This window comes from Carassius gibelio, chromosome A19 (genome assembly GCF_023724105.1).
Source record: "Carassius gibelio isolate Cgi1373 ecotype wild population from Czech Republic chromosome A19, carGib1.2-hapl.c, whole genome shotgun sequence".
In the NCBI taxonomy this organism is placed as follows: domain Eukaryota; kingdom Metazoa; phylum Chordata; class Actinopteri; order Cypriniformes; family Cyprinidae; genus Carassius; species Carassius gibelio.
Window position 1 is genome coordinate 20,234,559 of NC_068389.1, and position 19,916 is coordinate 20,254,474.

The following is a 19,916-nucleotide window of genomic DNA, read 5'->3' on the forward strand; positions in this document are numbered from 1 at the left end:
ATAATTTAGATTTTTGGGTGAACTAACCCTTTAAACTTAAAAATATTAAAAATGTATTTTGATAGACTGAAATTGAATAAATATGAGATAAATATTGAAATGTAAACAAAATTAGAAATGCTTCATTGACAAAGCCATATAACAACATTAATAAAACTTTAAAATGAAAATTACAAAAATAAAACTAACATTTAAAATTCCAATTTTAACTAAAATTAAAATTAAAACAAAATTAAATTAAAGCTAAACTCAATGTAAAAACAAAACAAAAATGACAAGCACATAAAAATATTACTAAAACCCCTAAAAAAAGTTTATTAAAGCAATATTCTAAATGTAAAAAATAACCTTATACAATTGACAAAAAACCCATAACAAAAAGACAAAAACATAAACTAACATGAAAATATAATAAAAGCCAATTCAGTTTATTAATAAATAAGTACTGGTTAGTCATTTGCTGTCCATGTGACCAGTAATTGAAATGAGTTCAGGTGGCTTCAGATCACTTGCAGTGTGAACGTCTCGTAAGCTACTTCATTATCAGTTACATCAAGACGAGATTGATTGTTTGCTTTACATTTAAATATAAAGCACAAATGCTTGCTTTAAAGCATCATTCTAAAAAATTTTATGATATCCCTTTAGTTTCTTTCTATTTGTTATTCTTAATTGCATGACTTCTGAAGAGGGTGGAGAGTATCCCCTTGCAGTAGGTTGTAGAGACAGTAGGGTTGTGCAGTAGACACCATAGAAGCATGAAGGTCATCTTGACACACACTGTCTCTCTTTTCTCCTCTGCTTAGCCCTCAGGGCAGGAAGGAGGAACAGCAGGGACGAGTCTTACACAATGTGCGGGTGCTGTATGCCAGTGCATGTGCATTTGGGGGGAAACAGGCTTATAATACTGTAGCCATATACTAAAGGGGTATTTGTGGCAGAGGTTTCTGAAGGAATGGGATCTGGGGTAGGAGGGATGGGGGTGGGGTTCTCAAACAGCATAGTTTATTATTAGTATAACTTGAACTGACATGGGGAAGGGGGCTTTCTGTTTGCTTGCTCTTTAGGACTGGTCTTGGGGGATTGGTTGCCGGTGGCAAAGTGGCTCCTGCTGTCAATCGTCACTCCTTGGAGCAAATGTGGTCTGTCTGATTTTCCTGTCTGCCTCTCTTTCTGTCTTTCTCTTTTCTCTGCTCACTTTCCCCCTATGTCACTTTGTCTGGATCTGGGAACATATTGCAAACCTCCTACTCCTGTTTTGCCATCGACCTTAGTCATTCATTTTAGAGGGATGCTTCACCCAGATATGAGTATTGTGTCATTATTCACTCAATCTTGTGTCCTTTTTTTTTTTTTTTTTTTGGAGAACATTAAAGCTGTTATTTTGCATTCAACGAAAAACTTACTTTTAAACACCCAAACACTTGTTTTAAGTTGTCCTTTCATGTGAGGAAGGGAATAGACAGATATTGAATGTAGTAAAAATCCTCTCTTCCAATGAAGCTGCCTAATCTCGTTTGTTTTTGCTTATTTTGTCAAGACACATTGAGCCAAATTTTATGCAGGGTTATTTCCATTTTTTTTTTACTTGACTTATCAATTTAGCTTAGTTTTCATTAGTTACTCTGTCATTGTCCAATTTGGATCAGTTTTAGTATTATGTCTGTTGCCAGTCTAGTTGTTTAAGTTTTGTATTTATATAAAAAAAAAAAGTTTTTGTTTTGTTATTAGCCTATTACTATTTTTGTGTTACTGTTTACAACAGTTTCATTGTTTATTCACTCCCATTTTATGTTTTAGTTTAGTCATTTATTTTAATTCTGTATTATTTAAATTTCATTTTCAGAAGTTCAACTCTTGTCATTGTTAGTTTTGGATTACTTTTTGTTTTTGTAGTTCCAGTTTAATAACCATTCTACTACACTGTTTCTTTCTTTATTTTAAACAGCAGAATGAATATGTATCAATTGCTGGTCACAGTTGTAGACAATGAGCATATAAACCGCTGTGCCGTGCTCCTTATATTTATCACGGAGTAAAAACGCCCAAAGCCAGTCGACTGTGGATGAGAATCCAAAACAAGGACTGGTAGGACGTTGTTCTGCTCCACTTCACAAACGCTGAGTGAAAGGAGAGTTTTATAATGACAGGACACTCATTTATACATTATTGGGTGCATGTCTATCTCATCATCCTGTCGGTTTTATCCTTATTGGAAAACTGCATGTCAGACTTTGTATTTTCTTGTCACTATTAAGGGTGACTAATATAGCCAATACCATATTTATTCTACTTGATGTTTCAGGTATAATAACATGACATTTTTGGACTTTTTTAAAAAGTATGTTTATTATATATAATTTAAACGGCCCCCAAAAGTCTTCATCACTGCCTTGAGTCAGCTTGATATTTCCTCCCACAGTTCAGCACAGACTGTCGTCTTGCCCCTTCCTGCAGAACTCCTCCTTTCCATCCCTCTGCCAGCGATATGCCAAGCTAGAGCATAGGGGTTTACATTTTTATATTTCTATGAATGTATCTCAACTAAAGGTGTATTTTTGTACCTCTTAAAAACAGAGGAAATCTTCTGGAATTGTGAATAGACTGCTGGGAATGGATGCAATGCAACTGGAGGGATTGTGGGAATCATATTCCAATGCAACGATGAATCTCGATGCAGCTCTCTCACTGTCTTGATGGCTTTGTGAAACTCTCCTATCTCCAATACTACTAGGAATGTAATCACGTTATTTAAATTCTTTTTGTTTTGATATTATTAGAGAAAAACCTGTAATGCAAATAAATGACTACAGCTATTGGATTAATGAAGATGTATTGTCCATGTTTCCTACTGTTGTTCTGCCGCAGATGTTTATCATTGGAGAGACTGACGCCAAGTTAAAATCACTGCCAATTACCTTTTCCCCAAATGTAATGTTTAACATGTTAATAAGCTACTATATATGGTAATATTTTCTTTCATAACTCGCAAACTACTTAAAATCTGCCATCATTTGGTATAAAGAAAAATTAAGTAACATTAATATAAAAATCTAGATCTTAGTATGGAATAGTATTTACATACTTTTACATTTTAGTGCCTGATGATTGCTATATGAAATTGAGTTTACTTATTTGTAGTTACGTAATTAGATTTATGACAAGAGATTTCTATAGTCAACAGCTACATAAAAGCCATAAATCATGATTTGGTTAAATTAGCAACATTTTGCAGACAAAAAGGTCCATTATTTATTGTCAATATTGTACTAATGTATGAAGAAAAAATATGAATTTGCAAGATGAAACTTGCAGAACAACTGTAAATGTGACGGCCTTTATTCTATTGCAGGGGGAGTGGCATTGTCATTCTAAAGAGCATCTGTTTGGACAAAAATCAGTGCAGTGCAGAATTAGCCATGAATATATTTTTGTTGTTTTTCCAAAAAAAAAAGAAGTAGTGTAATTATAAACGTTTAACTGCATTGGGGTTTTTTTTTCAATGAGTGCATTTTGTCAATGTTTATATGCAGATTAGCAAAGATTTCTTTAAAACTAACACAAAGATAAAAAGTCACAAAGTTTTAGATATGATGTGATTTAAATTTTTCCTTTCTCTTTGGAGTGTTATAAGCTCTTGGTGCATGAAGAAGATCTGTAAAGTTGCAAAGACTAAAGTCTCAAATCCAAAGAGATATTCTTTATCAAAGTTAAGACTCTGCCACGCACCCCTGAGACAGCTCATTTAAACACGCCCACATGTCTACATCACTATGTGGAAATATTTTCGTAATGCCACACAGATGTTCACGCAAGGAAAGAAGGTGTGGTTTCAGTATCCACAGTTAGTGTTGAATCAGCCATATCAGGGAGATGCTGTGTGTATCTAGGAGAAAGCAAAAGCACTTTATTTGGCCTTCCGAAAGTAGATGCATTTATGAATCTTTGATATTACTTACAACAGAACAGCAACGCATTTTATGGATGACTGTTTTGTCAACCTAGGAGAGGAGGTAATTCTGACTTTGCTACGACAATCTGGCACTTCTGAATCAGCTACTGTAAGTATGTTTTGTTTAAGTATTTGCTATTGAATGTTCAAATGCGGAGTTTTTCGTGTCGCATGTATGTGTGTGTGTGTGTGTGTGTGTGTGTGAGAGAGAGAGAGAGAGAGAGAGAGAGAGAGAGAGAGAGATGGTCATACAGTGGAGTCAGCTGTCTTAACCGTCCCTAGATTGTGTACTGCAAACACATATGAGCTTCATCACTGTGTCTGTTACACCACTCCATTCCCGTTTCGGGCTTGAACTGATGGTAAAACTAAGGACATTATTAAATGTCTACATTTATTTTGAAAGATGAAGCTCGAGATTATAGAAAGGGGCGTTAAATTTCCAACAAGTGCTTGTGGTGTTCGGCCAATCACAATGCACCCGGGTCAGTTGGCCAATCAGAGCAGACTGCGCTTGTTGGAAGGAGGGACTTTGAAGTGTTTGAGAGAGGCGGGGCATAGAGGACCTACAGTAATGTACAGTATTTGAAAAATAATGTTTTTTGAACATTAAAGCATGTCAACATATTCTGTTACACCAAATACACAAAATAATAATCTTTAAAAAAGCATCATATTACCCCTTTACATTTTAACAACATAGGCCTACAGATAAAATAGATAGTTAAAGAAATCAAACGTGGTACAATTGCTCTCGGTCTCCTCTACTGTACAGTATGTACTTTTCTGAGTTACTGAACGGTCATGTTTAGAGCTGTATGTTTGCGTGTGTGCATTTGTCACATGTCCTTGTTGTGATTTCTCACTCTGCTGGCGTGTGACAGATGTCTTGAATGTAAGCAGGGAACGTAGCCTCGCACGCACGCCAGACGCCACCAGTGTGTGCTGTTTTTGTCGCCACAGCCGCGGTTCAGCTGAGGAGAATACCGCGTGCTGACAGGTCTCCATGGTTACTGGAACAACTGTAAACTGAAACAAATGGAGAAGAGATGAGGTAAGGAAGGTGGAAAGAGAGGAGGAGGGAGTGAGGCAGAGGAAAGAAACAATGGTAAAATAGGAAGCTGGGTGATAAATGTATGATGCAAGAGACAAGAAAGAGGAGACTGATTAAAGGAAACGACAGGAGTTTGAGGTGAATGTTGCCTTAATGTTGTGAATTTTTTACATGTATAGGTTAGGCCCTACAGCCTTTTTTCCTTTTTTTTAAATGTTATTTTAATAAGGAAACATTGAATTAATCAAAAGTGACAGTAAACTAACTTATAATGTAACAAAACATTTCATTTTAAAAGAAATCTGTTCTTTTTAACTTTATTCATCAAGTAATTATGGTTTCCACAAAATTATTAGGCAGCAACTGTTTTAACCATTAATAATAAAATGTTTCTTGAGCACCAAATCAGAATATGATTTCTGGATCATGTATTTCGGTAATGTCTAGTAAATATTCAGCCTGAAATAAATTATTTATTAAAATATATTATGTAATATATAACTGTTATTTTGACATTACACAAAATCACGGTTTTACTGTATTGCTGTGAGTTATGTCCCCCACAGCAGAAATCGGTAAGGTAATGGGGCACAGGGACCGAAGTGGCCGCCTCTGGCCTGCTTGTGGTTCCGACACTGTCTTGGCAAACTTCTTGCCTACTTTTCAAAATCAAATCAATGTATGATAGCTTAAAGTCCTGCCATACATTTTGTCTTGTTTCACTTCGAAAATACAATAATTTAAGTGAAATCTGAACAGTGTTTCATGCTCCTTAAAAGGATACTCCACCCAAAAAAGAAAATTTTGTCATTAATCACTTACCCCATGTCGTTCCAAACACCTAAAAGCTTCAGTCATCTTCAGAACAAAGTTAACAACATATTTTAAATTACAAATGTGGCGCAGCTGACACAGAAGAGCATACGCTGCCTGCATCCAACTCATATTCTCCAAAATTGTGCTACGGTTATGCAGACAGACATAGAGGAGATGAATTATTGAATAAAGTCATTATCTTTGTTTTATTCGAGTACAAAAAATATCCTCATCGTTTCATAACGTTCAAGTTGAACCACTGATGGCAGAATATTCTGACGATGCTTTTCATACATTTCTGGACCTTGAGTCCTTGACAGTGTAATTTACTTGGCAGTCCATGGGACAGTCACAAGACTCCCGGTTTTCATCCAAAATATCCTAAATTATGTTCTGAAGCCGAACAAAGCTTTTACGAGTTTAGAATGACATGGGGGTAAGTGATTAATGACAACATTTTCATTTTGGGGTGGAGTTTCCCTTTAACAATGTCCTGAGGTTAATGTGAAAGAGTGCATGAGGTGTTTTATTCTCTGTATCAAAACATTCACTTCTGCACTCCATCCTTATTTCATCATACTGTAAAACACAGCTTCTTTTTTTCCCCTGCAGATACAACACTTCACACGCTGAGCAGTCATTATCCTACTCACAGGCTGTACCTGAACAGCAGACAAAAAAAAAAAAAAGGTTCACAGGATGAGTATTAGAGATGTGTGGCTATGGGTTGGGATAGAGATGGCAGTCCAAAAAAATCTTGGAAAAAGCTGAGCCAGAAAGATATTTATAGTTTTATAAGAGAAAATGATCCTGGCTATGCAGAGAGTGTAGGTGGATCTTTTGATCACCTTTATAGTGTTTCTCTGCAAGCAACTGATATTCTCTCTATGTGTGTGTGTGTGTGTGTGTGTGTGTGTGTGTGTGTGTGTGTGTGTGTGTGTGTCTATGTGCGTTCTGATGTGAACAATAATGCTATTCACTATTTTCTGATAGCCCTGACCCAAATACACTGGCTATTCATCACTTTGCCCATCCATTAATGTGTACAATACAGCTCTTCCATTCAAATGAACACAGGCTCTTACAGAAAAGGACCAAGGTAGTTTAACGCAGCCATCTCAGTCGGGCGCATTAGATATGTGCTCATTAACACATTTGGGACAAGGTCAAAACTCTTAATATCATGAAACATGACAGTAAGGATAAAAAAACTGTCAAAGCAGGGTCATATCAATATTTTTCATAATCCAGCAAAAGTAATTTCACCAATGAGATCTACAATATATAAGAATAAGAAAAATAGTCCATTCAATTCTCATCATTTGACCCATATGTTGTGGTTCCAAATCTGACTCAAGCCAGTTTTGATATCTAGTTTTAAAATCACGTGACCACGGTGATGGTAAAAACAACAACAACAACAACAAAAAAACTAAGCAAAATGAGAATAGAGGAAAAAATATGTTAAAGCTTTTGCGTTTCCCCAAGAAACTTTGCGTTCACTTGCAGAAGCTTTTGGAATGGAAATAATTATGAAAAACTAAAACTATTTCAGTGCTTTTGTGTGCGACCACAAAGTTTCTCGGCAGAATGCAATACTTTTTATTGCATTTTTTTTATTATTATACTTATGTGAGAGATCGTACATTTTTCTATTGTTCTTCACCTTTAGGGCTGTGTAGGATATGCGCTCAAGTGATTGAGATATAACAGTAAATGTATAGGGCGCGTTTTACTGAAAGGAAAATTTCAATATGTTTCTCACTCAAAGCTATTGTATGGCTTCAGGACATTGTGCAACATGTCATATGACATGAATTTCACACAATTCACCTATACCACTGTTTTCACATTCTGATCTGAACGCACATGCTGGAGATGTACTTATGATCACAGAATGCATTTACTGACGAGATGCGCATGAAAATCGCATTCTATTTTTTGCACAGCCCTACCATCTCCTTAACAAAGCTAAACAGCATTGCCCTTTGTGTAATAAGTTACAGAAACTGTTAAACGCATCAACTTAAATAATAAAATACACACCTTCTCCAGACAAAGAGAGAACTGCTCCATCTTTCAAGAATAATCTTTGTGCAAATCTGGCATTAAACTGATTGAGATTGAAGAAGCTGTCCTCAGCAAATGTGCTGCACATAGTTTTACATGTGGATTATAATTTTCGGGAACCGAGTTAAAAATAAATTGTAACCATTGATCTCTAAGTACAGCGTCCCTGGAAAGGCCAGACAAATGTGATTGGACTCTGAAATGAAAATAACAGCATTTCGACGACATGGCGACAAACACAAACGCAGCTCTTCCTCTTCTCTGTCGGAGCGCAACAAGACCACGCCCCCTTTTTTGAGTATTCATGTGGGTGGAGGTTAGTCAAAAAACTGGTTTAGTGACGTCATTACTCCAGGAACTAGAGGGATGTAGTCCAAATGGGTCGTTCGATGTAGGCGAATTCTGTTTAATAAAATATCTCGCTTGGCATTGAACTTTGAGCTTTAGAATTTTACAGATATTATTTGTACTCTAACAACATCATTACACACTAACTGAAGTTTAAAACGGGGTCACGAATAACGGGACCTTTAAGAGGGGATTTATAAACTCAAATTGTAAATGTTAGTTTTATAGTTTTTTTTTTACTTAATCATAACATTTGATGTTTCACACACACTCACACACACACACACACACACACAAACACTCACACACACACACATACTAAGAAATGCTTCCATGTTGTGTGCTACGGGCCTTGTCCTAGATGGCTCTACAAATGCACTTGCTGAACTTACAACTGCATGCTTATTCCCATTAAAGCCCAAAGTATACTTCAGTTTTGACACAAGCACTTAGAGTATGCATACAGCTAAAATCATACCCTTTTTCTCATTTGACTGAGTGTGCAAACAGAAAGTTTGTCCTCTGTATCTTTGTCCAGTGTTAGCACTTTCTCTAAAATGTATAACCTTGTGTACAACAATACTTTGGGTTAGAAGGGTGCTCACAAATGCCCCCCTTGCCGATGCTATGTGGCTACTATGAACCCTCTTTACATTATGTTATGAAAGCATGGACTTGAAAGGAACACCATGAGGGCTTAAGGTGCCATTTGGGAGAGGGCCTTAAAGGGATAGTTGACCCAAAAATGAAAATTATGTCATTAATGACTCACCCTCTTGTCGTTCCAAACCTGTAAGACCTCCGTTCATCTTCGGAACACAGTTTAAGATATTTTAGATTTAGTTCGAGAGCTCTCTGTCCCTCAATTGAATGTGTATGTACGGTATACGGTCCATGTCCAGAAAAGTAAGAAAAACATATTCAAAGTAGTCCATGTGACATCAGAGGGTCAGTAAGTAATCTACATGGACAGTATACCATACACACACTTTCAGTGGAGGGACAGAAAACTCCCGGACTAAATCTAAAATATCTTAAACTGTGTTCCGAAGATGAAGGTCTTACGGGTTTGGAATGACATGAGGGTGAGTCATTAATGACATAATTTTCATTTTTGGGTGAACTATCCCTTTAAAGTCTTGAACGGAATTTGTGACTGATTTTACTTCAGTATTGTGATGTATTTCCAAGTTAAACAGAATGATTAGAGGGCGGGGCTTGTTTTGCCATACTGAATGCAAATGTTCAGATTTTAATGAAAGATTATGAAGAAAAGTTTTCTTTCTGTGGATTAACTTGCATGGATGAACTGTTCACCACAAGACTAATAACTTCACTAAGTAAATGGGGTCAGTTTTGATTTTATGTGGACTTTAAAGTATTCATTTGGGATATACTTGTCCACTTTCTGTTATAGAGCCTAAGGCTGTGACAGAGCCAATTTTTCATTTTCTCAGGACTCCTGTTTAAATGACATATGTCAGGTTGAAGAGCAATTTTATGCACAGTGTTTCTAAAATGCTTACTTCAGCTTTTAAATATGTGCTGTCCTGGATTTATTTTTTGGAATGACTGCATTTATGCATCCGCAAATGTACAAACGTTGGCTTGTGCGTGTTCACGTGTAACACGTTGCAGGTGGTGATGAATGACTGTGAGAATGTGTTTCTCTGGAGAGCTCCTCGCTCCTCATCAGGAGGGAGAGGAGCTGGAGAAGATCAATGGCTTTCAGCAGTTGAAGTGATTCTCCCATGGCTGGCCGGCTGCTTGAACCACCCGTGTTTCCTCGGAGCTGTCAGATGGAGCGAAAGGTCTCATTGTTCAGAGATGACACAGAGTGAAACCATCGTTGTTCGACCTGATCCAGTCCTATAAGAGGAGATGAATTGCAGTGGTTCATATAGTCAACAGAGTCAAGGGAACATTTTCGGTATATCAAAATGCATATGCATACGTTTCGGTACGGTATATGCACAATGTTTAATATATGTGTGTGTGTGTGTGTGTATCTATATACACTGTGATACTGTAGATATATTCACAGTGTATATTTATCTAGATAGGCAGACAGACAGATAGATAGATTATTTATTTACATAAACTTCATATATTTACTGTATATAAAGTTAGCCACAGACACAATGTATCTCTCTCTCTCTCTCTATCTAACTCTCTCTCTCTCTCTCTCTCTCTCTCTCTCTCTCTATATATATATATATATATATATAGAGAGAGAGAGAGAGAGAGAGAGAGAGTTAATAGCATAGCATGTACACATACATATACTGAACAAAGTCCACAAGCTAATAAAACAATTTGATCAATGATACCACACTTGTATTAATATGAAAAGGATGATAAGTTTCATTTGACAACAGCCGAAGTATGTTGTGATGCTCACACTTTGCTAGCTACTTCATCTCCATGCAGACTTTCTACAACACACTGGCACGTTTTGAGAAACTCAGCTCGTATGGACTCTGGCAGTGCAGAAATTGCTTCGTGAGCGTCTCGTGGGGTTGTTAAAACGGCGCGCGCTCAGGGCTTTGCTCGTCAATCACTTCAATACCCCTCCTTTCAGCTCAAGGGCCTCGGCGGGAGAGCTAATTTGGCTCTAGCATCATCACCGCTGCTGTCGCATTCTTCGCTGAAGAGTTTTTTGGACGAGACATGTTTTTTTTTGTTGCTCGTGGTTCAGAAAGCCAGGCTGTCTTGTGTCATCCTTTTCCTTTTCAAGTTTATGGGGGCAGAAGGAGCCACTCGCTGCGTGAATGATATGAAAAGCCTTTTAAGAGCACATTAAAATGGGAAGTTGTGTACAAAGACGCGTTCTCTCCTGGTTGGTGGAGATATCGAGAATCACAAACGTTTCTGGGAGCTGTACAGAAAGGTTAAAACGGAGGAGGGACAGTCAGAAAATGGCCTGTGTCAGTAGACAGAAGTGTTGCATAACAAGTTCATCAACAAAACACCTGTATAGACAGACCTACGTCTTGAGTTGCTGGGGCCTGAAGTACTACAGCACGAATTCACTTCTGGATGTATGTAAAAATTATTTGTGACTAGTTGGTCTCAAATAGCTTAAGGCGCCTCGGTGAGAGCGATTTGTCAGCCACTATTCATTTTTTAAATCCTCAAGGTTAAACCATCAAACCAATTCAAGGCCAAAATGACCATTTGAAGCTTGCCACTTCAGTTCATTTTGACATTTAAAAAGTCATTTTTTCTGACAAACCTTGAATAATTAAGTAAAAAATAAATATTTTTAATACATTTAAATAGATTTCATATATCCAAGAAATATCCAACTGAACTGGCTTTTTCTGGAACGTCCTTTATAATTCAGATATTATTACATTTGGGGTTCAACATTATTGGAATTCTCTTAGGGATTTGTTTGAAGAGGGATGCTTTTGGTGTGTGTACACAAAACCAGCGGTCAAGAATCAATAAGAGCTTTCTGGTGCAGCCATCAGAGCTGTTTAGAGGGCAGTACTGATGTGATGCTTTCTGATGAGGGAGAGATAGGCTATGGAAAAACCTGGTTCTGGTCTTCTGCCCATTATTCTGGGCAAGCTGAAGTCATTGTCACCGTGGCTCTGATTTGATTTATTATAGAAACATAAGTCACTTTCAAAACTGTCATGTGGCAAATTTGTAAAGTGATTTAAAGCTGGCTAAGCTTTTTGTTTGTACAATGTTGTACTGTGCACTCTGAAAAATAAAAGTGCCATAAGGTTGTTGTTTTTTTTTTATTTTTTTTATTGCAGTGATGCCATAGAAGAACCATTCTGGGTTCTTCAAATAACCTTTCACAGAACTTATCAGCTGTTTGGACTCTCATTCTGATACCCATTTACTGCAATGCATTCATTGGTGGGAAATGTAATGCTACATTTCTCAAAATCTCTTCCAATGAAGACACAAACTTGAGTGAGTAAATTTTCTGTATGCAGAGCCATATAAGAGAAAATACTCTTCAACTGAAGCACTTTGTGTGAATGAAAACAAAAAAGAGAGGAAGAGGAAGAGAGAGAGAGAGAACAAAAGGACCTGCATGACCATGTGTCTCATTTTTTCGGTGGTCTCGGCATGTAATTCCTTCATGCTGAATTTTAATAGGATAATGTACTTCATGTCTCACACAGTGCCATACTTACAGGTCTTATGAACTACCTGCCAGAGGAATACATGAATATATAACACCATGAAGCATGATGAAAAACATCATCAGCACCTATCTTCACACCTATTTTTATATTCAAATGGAATTGGCTAGAACAGTACAATACATAGCATACATGTTCTAAAAGGTAAAGGTTACTAAAATTTGCATGTCATACTTTTTCTGAGATACAAAAGCAGCTGTGTTGTATCTGATATCCCTACTGTGTACACATGAATATTCAATATTGTAAATGATTGCTTAAATCCTGATGAGCAAAAACCTTGTTCAATAACTTTTATATTGATTAAATGTAAAACATTTTATTTTATTTTATTTACTTTATAAATTATTTTATTAATACACCTCAAAGAATAACTAACTTTTTGTTTTTCATTTATTGTTGACACTTACTGAGAAATGACTAAGGCCTGGATATATAATGTATTTTTTATAATAACTAAATAGTCTGATCCATATGCAGTTTTATCTGAATTGTCTGTGCCCTACAGCAAAAAAAAAAAAAAAATCAGTCTCATTGACGGAATACCTCCAGGCATTGCAAAAATCTCATATTTGATATTGCATTACATTATATTCAAAAGAGTTCTATATTCTTTTGAGACCAATTATTGCAGCTTACTTCAGACCCCATAGGGGCCGCAATTGCAATAGCAGACTCTTGTAATTGTTACACAGTGGGTCACAAACCCAGCTGGTGAGATCTGAACATTGACCTTTTTCTTCCAGGAAAGAAAATGTAACAGAAAAAAAATTGATTGCTAGTGTTCAACAAACAACTGAAAAATCAGCATAACCATTTATGCACCGTCAGATCTGTAGAGCAGTTTGACATGCAGTCATCACCATTTACACATTTGCATTAAACGGCTTAAAAATAAACTTAGTATATAACCAGAATATTACAAATGCTACAACAAAATAAATTAAGTTGACTATTACATGACAGAATTAACATAGAAACAAGCAGGGCTAAATCAAGTTGAGCAGTAGCATGAAATCCCGATAAATTGATATGAGCAAATTCAGCATTTTCCATGCTTATTGATTAATTATCTGATGAATTGCCTCAATTATGGCAACGAACCCCTTTAGATCATTCAAGACCTACCTTATATGAGACTTCTGCCCATGATCCATTGGGAACTGTCCCCTGCTTGACACATGGAACCAATTTCATTGTAGTCCGATTTATCTTCATTTTTGTCCCAAAGCATTCCAGGCTATTATTTATGGCAGATACAGTGCTATGTCAGGGGGTTATGTGCGTGTGTATCATCTCATATTAAAAGACAATTAAAGTTTACTCTGCAAGGCATATCGTGACTGCTTTAATGAACACTAGCTGTCTGTCTCCCCCGAAATATCCATTCCAGCAGTTAAAGCAAAATATCAGCGATCTTTAGACCCAGCTGATAATTTATCATAAAAAGACAGATCTTCTTATATCACTTTTCTCATATCACAGGGGTTTGCATGACATAAATAACTGCTAGATTGTTTGGTTATTTTGTGTAAATATTCAATGTTTGGTTAAGAAGTCGTTCTAAGAGAACATAAAAAGTAATAGATTAATTTAAAAAGTAACCAATGGTGGTTTAACATGACGATGAACAAGGTTTCTTTTTTCTTTTTTGCCTAAACATCTGAAATGACTGACTACAAAACTGACTAAAATTTAGCTGTTGTTGTCCAGACATTTTTGAAGCAAAATCTTTGCCTAAAACAGCATCCTTGCGCCATCTGTTGATAGACATTGTAACTGCATGTGAGAATGAATGTTTCTGATGGCTGATAGATAGATACAATAAACATCATAGCTCAATAATAGCAAATAGAGTAAAACAAGCTGACAGCTAGGTGTATGAGAAACATCACCGGTTACTATCGTAACCTCGGTTCCCTGAGAGCGGGAACAAGACATCACGGAGACATTTATCCGTTAAGCTCGAGAGGGAACCAGACTGCTTCAAACATCCACCGAGGATGTTTCACGCGGAGGAAGCACGTCATTGCAGGGCGGAAGTGTCATCTGACGTGGCACGAGGGGCGGAAACGCTTGTTTGTGTTTTGGTTCTAAAGGGGAAGTTGCGAGAGAGAAAAGAAAGGAGGAGACTTGATCGGGGTTGGTAAAATTCCCACTAACTGACCCCAATAAAAAGGAAAACATCTCAAGAATTTGAGCGCTCCGTCGTCGGGAATAAGTTCACGCAACCTGTCGGCTGACATTCAGGTAAAAATACACAGAATAGATCCGTTGAATGTGCCGTTTTCTCGATTGGCGTATCCCTCAAGCTAGTTAGCCACTTTAGCTTGCTAGATTTCGTCAAAATATTACAGGCCCCTTGTCCTTATTCAGCCTAACGTACATAAGTCATCTAACCTGAACTCTTCAACGTCATATATACATTATACCGAGCTTTGTTCCCTTAGAAGCGCGTATCTATATTTCTAGTGGTCTGCTTAGCTGATGCTTAAGTGGGAATGCAGTTTGGGTGCAAACAGGGTGGGAAGGCTGGAGTTAAACTGAAGTTTCTTATCAGCTTATTATATCGTCGTTATTATCTGATGCTTAGAGGTAACTTATATGGCCGATAATTGAGTTTTAACAGACTTGGCATCTGACCTGATGTGGGCTGTCTTTGCGAGGAACAAGACTGCTTGTCCCTTGGCTTGAGGCTCAGGGGTGTGATAAAAAATAGAGGAATTTTTTAAGCTGGGTGAATTTAAGTCTAACCAATGTCGACTTGCTCTTCTTTAGGTTTATAGACTAGTGCTGTGGTGTTGATAATACAGGTTTATTTTGGGTGGATGATTCATGGACCGTATGACTTTGTGTCAACTTTCAACAGAAATCACAGGTTGGTTTTTGTTCGGCCTGTCATAATGAGACCACAATCTGACCAGCAGCAGTTGAGTAAAACCTCTCACAGGTGATGTGACTTAAGCAATGCAATGACTTGTTTCATAAACCGTGCTTTTTGTTTCGCTTTTGGAATTTTGTATGTTAGCCTTGCCAGTGCACTCTGAGAAAATGTGAAAAGACAAATGTGGTTGTTGTATCAGCTGCTGCACATACCAAATGGATGAAAACAGCAGATTTGGCATGCTTTGCGTCTTAAACCAGACATACCAGGCTTGCTTCTTAAGGAGGTGGTTTATGTCCTGTTATGCAGATAGAGATCCTGTTGTTGATTTTGATGCGAGTGTCAAAGCAGATCTTGTTTTCTCTTATAGAAAGATCAGCTTATGATGATGCAACGCCACACAAGCATCAGGGGTCTGTTTTTATGTTCTCCTATTTCACAATAGCAGTAACTGTGCAGTTTTGACAGGGAAAGTGTTTTCCCTGCTGTTTTAAGCTTTGAGGTCACTGCCACAGTAAATATCAGATTCCTGGAGTTTTATTACTGTCATTTGAGTTGATGCCTGTCTCTCTGGTATTGGATCTCAGGTATGTGTAGTTGCGCCGAAGGCTGAGGTTCATTGGGAAGTGACATGATATTTCACTAGCTGTTGAATTGTTGCATCGGGCTAAATGAGCATGCTTGTTTTGACTGCTTACTCAGGACATTCTGTGCTAGAATTGGTTACCATGGGTACAGAAATTTACTTCTGCAAGGATTTTCAGAAATGTTAAGTTATGTTCAATCAAACAGCAGTTTTCTGTGTTTTTGGTGCATGCTTACAGTCTGTAGCGATATTTGGAATATATTTAATCATTTATTTGAATCTATTTTAAAATGTTTTTCATTCCTGTGATGGCAATGTAGAACTGAGTGCTTCAGACTTCAGTGTCACATCATCTTTCAGAAAAGTATTTTAGTGTGTTGAGTTGGAGCTCTAGAAATTAATTCTCATTTCATCTTCAATGGATGACAGCTGATGTATTTTTTAAAGGTATTACTTGAATGTTTTTAGTTTTATTTTATTTTTTTTCTACTGTGACATTAAATGTCTTGTATAGCTTCTTGTTAATTGTATGATTTTTATTATTTATTGTTTTTCTCATGAAGATAGCCTAACTGCTGACATGGCTTATAAAAGCAATAATCCTTACCCATTAATGGCAAAATCATAGAAATTCTATAGTGAATTTATTATATTGTGAAGCAAAACAGTGTAATTGGCAGTGTAGTTGTCAAAGACCAAGATTTGTAATTAACATTTTTGTATAATCCTGTGTTTTTAGTCTAAACGTGCATATCTCAAAAACCAAAAATAGCATTTGAGTTACTAGCCGTTATCGCTATAGCCAAGATGAGCGATTCCCTGTTTGAGCGCTCTGAATAGAGAAAAAGAGAAGAAAGAAAAGATCTTTGTCTATAGTCAACATGAAAGTGCTCTTTTTCATTTCTCTTTTTTGGTTACATGTTGTCCTGTGCAGCCAGTACTGGGACAGCTCTCAGTGTGTGTGTGACCGCTTAAAGGAGACGGGGTGATTGACGACTGTCATGGCCAATAGGGGAGGAGCAACACGCCCCAACGGGTCCAACGCGGGCAATAAGATCTGCCAGTTTAAACTGGTCTTGTTAGGAGAATCAGCTGTGGGAAAATCCAGCCTTGTACTGCGCTTCGTCAAGGGGCAGTTTCATGAGTTTCAGGAAAGCACAATAGGAGGTAGGGGATTTTTGTTTTTAAATGTATGTGTACCTGTTTAAACGTGTTCTCAACGACTTTTCTCTTTTGCCTCTAGCGGCCTTCCTTACACAGACGGTGTGCTTAGATGACACAACGGTAAAGTTTGAGATTTGGGACACAGCCGGACAGGAGCGCTACCACAGTTTGGCCCCCATGTACTATAGAGGTGCCCAGGCGGCCATTGTAGTTTATGACATCACCAATGAAGTGAGTAGATCTGACTCAAGCACTATATGAATGAACAGTATTGATTTATGACCAATTATTTTCACGTTTGTCATATCTCTGCTTCTGTTATTGTGCCATTTGTTTTCTTCCCCTTGAAGGAGTCGTTTGCAAGAGCAAAGAACTGGGTTAAGGAGCTTCAGAGGCAGGCCAGTCCAAACATTGTCATCGCACTGTCTGGAAACAAGGCTGACCTTGCCAACAAGAGAGCTGTGGACTTCCAGGTATACATGACTTCACAACAAGACCAGAGATTATTATTTCATTGACCATTGCCATCTCCCTCACCTGAGCCATTTTATTTCTACAGGATGCTCAGTCTTATGCAGATGACAACAGTTTGCTGTTCATGGAGACATCAGCAAAGACCTCCATGAATGTCAATGAGATCTTCATGGCCATTGGTTAGTTTTTATTTTATAGTAAAGCCTGGCTTAGTGATGATTTAAAGTATTTATAAGTTCTTGTAAATGCAACATTGTATTCTTTGTGATGCTTTGGTGCTGAGGTGTTTTATTAATTAATAGATTATTACATTTGATTTTCAAATTTATGTCATAAAGCATAAATGAACGTTGATAATAATAAGAGATGTTTCTGGAGCACCAAATCATCATGTTAGAATGATTTCTGAAACATCGTGTGAAAATCCTGCTTTGCCATCGCAGGAGTAAATTTCATTTGAAAATATTTTAAAATAGAAAAAAGTTATTTTAAACTGTAATAACATTTTACATATAACTGTTTTTTATCTGATAGAGTCAGCTAAATTAAGAAGTATTATAGTGTTAATTTCTTGTTTTGTTTCTCTTCAGCGAAAAGGTTGCCTAAGAATGAGCCCCAAGCTGCCGGAGTCAGCAGTGGGCGGAGTAGGGGCGTGGACCTCACAGAGACAGCCCAACCCACTAAGGCCCCCTGCTGCAGCAACTAGCAAAACAAATCCCCCCCTCACCAAACTCTGTTACCGCAACAACTAACGCAAGGTCCCGCCCTCCAACTTGGTTTTCGACTAACTAATGAAATGCCTCCGCTTTCCCCATTTTCCACGACTCTCTTACGCTGTAACAAAAGCTCTGCCCCACCCATGTATCTACAGTGTTTTTGTTTTGTTGTTTTTCTGTAAAGACCCAGGCCTCTTACTGTATTCATGCTTAAGGTTATGCCTTGTCTCCAAACTGTAATATATGCCGTCACATACATCAATCAAAAAAGAAAAAAAAAAGAAAAGAAAATCTCTGAATGCCATTTGCCTGACCAAGATAAAGGGGTGGGGCCTCTGCAAGGGTTCACCTGCCCTGTCATAATTCAGAACTCTATTTGCTTCTTTTTCTCAAATCTGTTTTCATCTTTTTTTTATGATTTAGTTTTATGTAAATGTACTTTTCAGAATAGTGGATGCATGTATCACTACAAAGCCTGAAAAAGGTAAATCAAAGTTTTAACCTTATACAACGGCACACATGGTGAGAGAGGACGTGACAAATTACCCGACCCTTTGCTCCACCCCGTCTCGTTTCCCTGCTCTTTCCCTCTCTGATTCTGGATGTCCCAGCAGCTCTGTTCAGTGGCAGACTGCCCACTTCCTGAGGCTGGGACGCCAGCAAAAAGCCCACCTCCTTCTTAACCACACAAACACACACACATAGCCAAGATCCCGCCCCCTTATTATTCTCTCACCAGTTAGCAAGCCTTCAGTGTTTTTAGCAGGATTATCGGCACTGTCCTATAACTGAGTGAATATGTGGCTGTGCTATCATTCGGCATAAAAGGCCTAAACAAAAAACAAACATCTACACACGATAAGTAACTTTCCTTTCACAGACATGCACCAGTCACTCTCTCTTGATCACATTCTTCTGGTTCTAACTCACCCAGGTGTTTCTTACTCCATGCCTTGCACTAATTTTTGGTCTGGATTATTATCTCTTGCAAGTACAGCCAGAGTGATATAAATATATATAAATAATTTACTGTAAATAGGGTGTTGCAATGTATTCGTCTTTTCCATTTACTGTTGCAGGACTAATGCTTGATAAGGAGTTAGATAATAATAAAAAATGTAACAAAAAACAAAACAAAACAATTGTACAGTAACCAAGAATTGCTTTGATAGGGGTTTGAAGTTATGTTTCTTTTTCACAAATGGATAAATTATAATCAATGGTGGTCTTATAAAAATGTATGTAGTGTTATTAACAAGAAAAAAAAAAAAAGCTTTTCTTTAGTGGTCTGTCTTGTAATGTTCACAAAAACGTTCACAAATGTTTTTGTCACTAAACCGTGTCCACATCAACAGATTATGATAGTTCTTCTGCTTTTCTTCCCAGTATCGGACAACACATACTCTTTTAACATTCTCTTGATCTTCTACCTTTCAGGATACTGGTACCACATAAATTCGCTGCTACATCAAATTTTTGTCTCTCTTTTTTTTCTTTTTTTTTTTTAAGCATTCCCCCTTTGAGATTAAAAATGCAATTACCTAAATATTACTGTTAATGTATCAAATACATTTCTCATATATGGTATTGTTAATATTGTGTGTTCAGTGGGCCAAATTAACTTCTAGTCTGATCACTGAGTGGAATTGCCATCACAGTGCAGATTCTTGTGTAATAGCATTT

General features: G+C 37.3%; 1 protein-coding gene across 1 annotated transcript; it reads left to right on the forward strand.

Annotated features, from left to right (window-relative positions):
• The first annotated feature begins 14,490 nt into the window (after window positions 1-14,490).
• Window positions 14,491-19,706, forward strand: LOC127935161 (ras-related protein Rab-5A). The gene is made up of 6 exons (XM_052532792.1): window positions 14,491-14,659; window positions 16,814-17,046; window positions 17,123-17,274; window positions 17,394-17,516; window positions 17,603-17,696; window positions 18,108-19,706. The coding sequence occupies exons 2-6, from the start codon at window positions 16,881-16,883 to the stop codon at window positions 18,221-18,223; spliced, it is 651 nt and encodes a 216-aa protein (XP_052388752.1). The 5' UTR covers window positions 14,491-14,659; window positions 16,814-16,880; the 3' UTR covers window positions 18,224-19,706.
• Window positions 19,707-19,916: the final 210 nt, after the last annotated feature.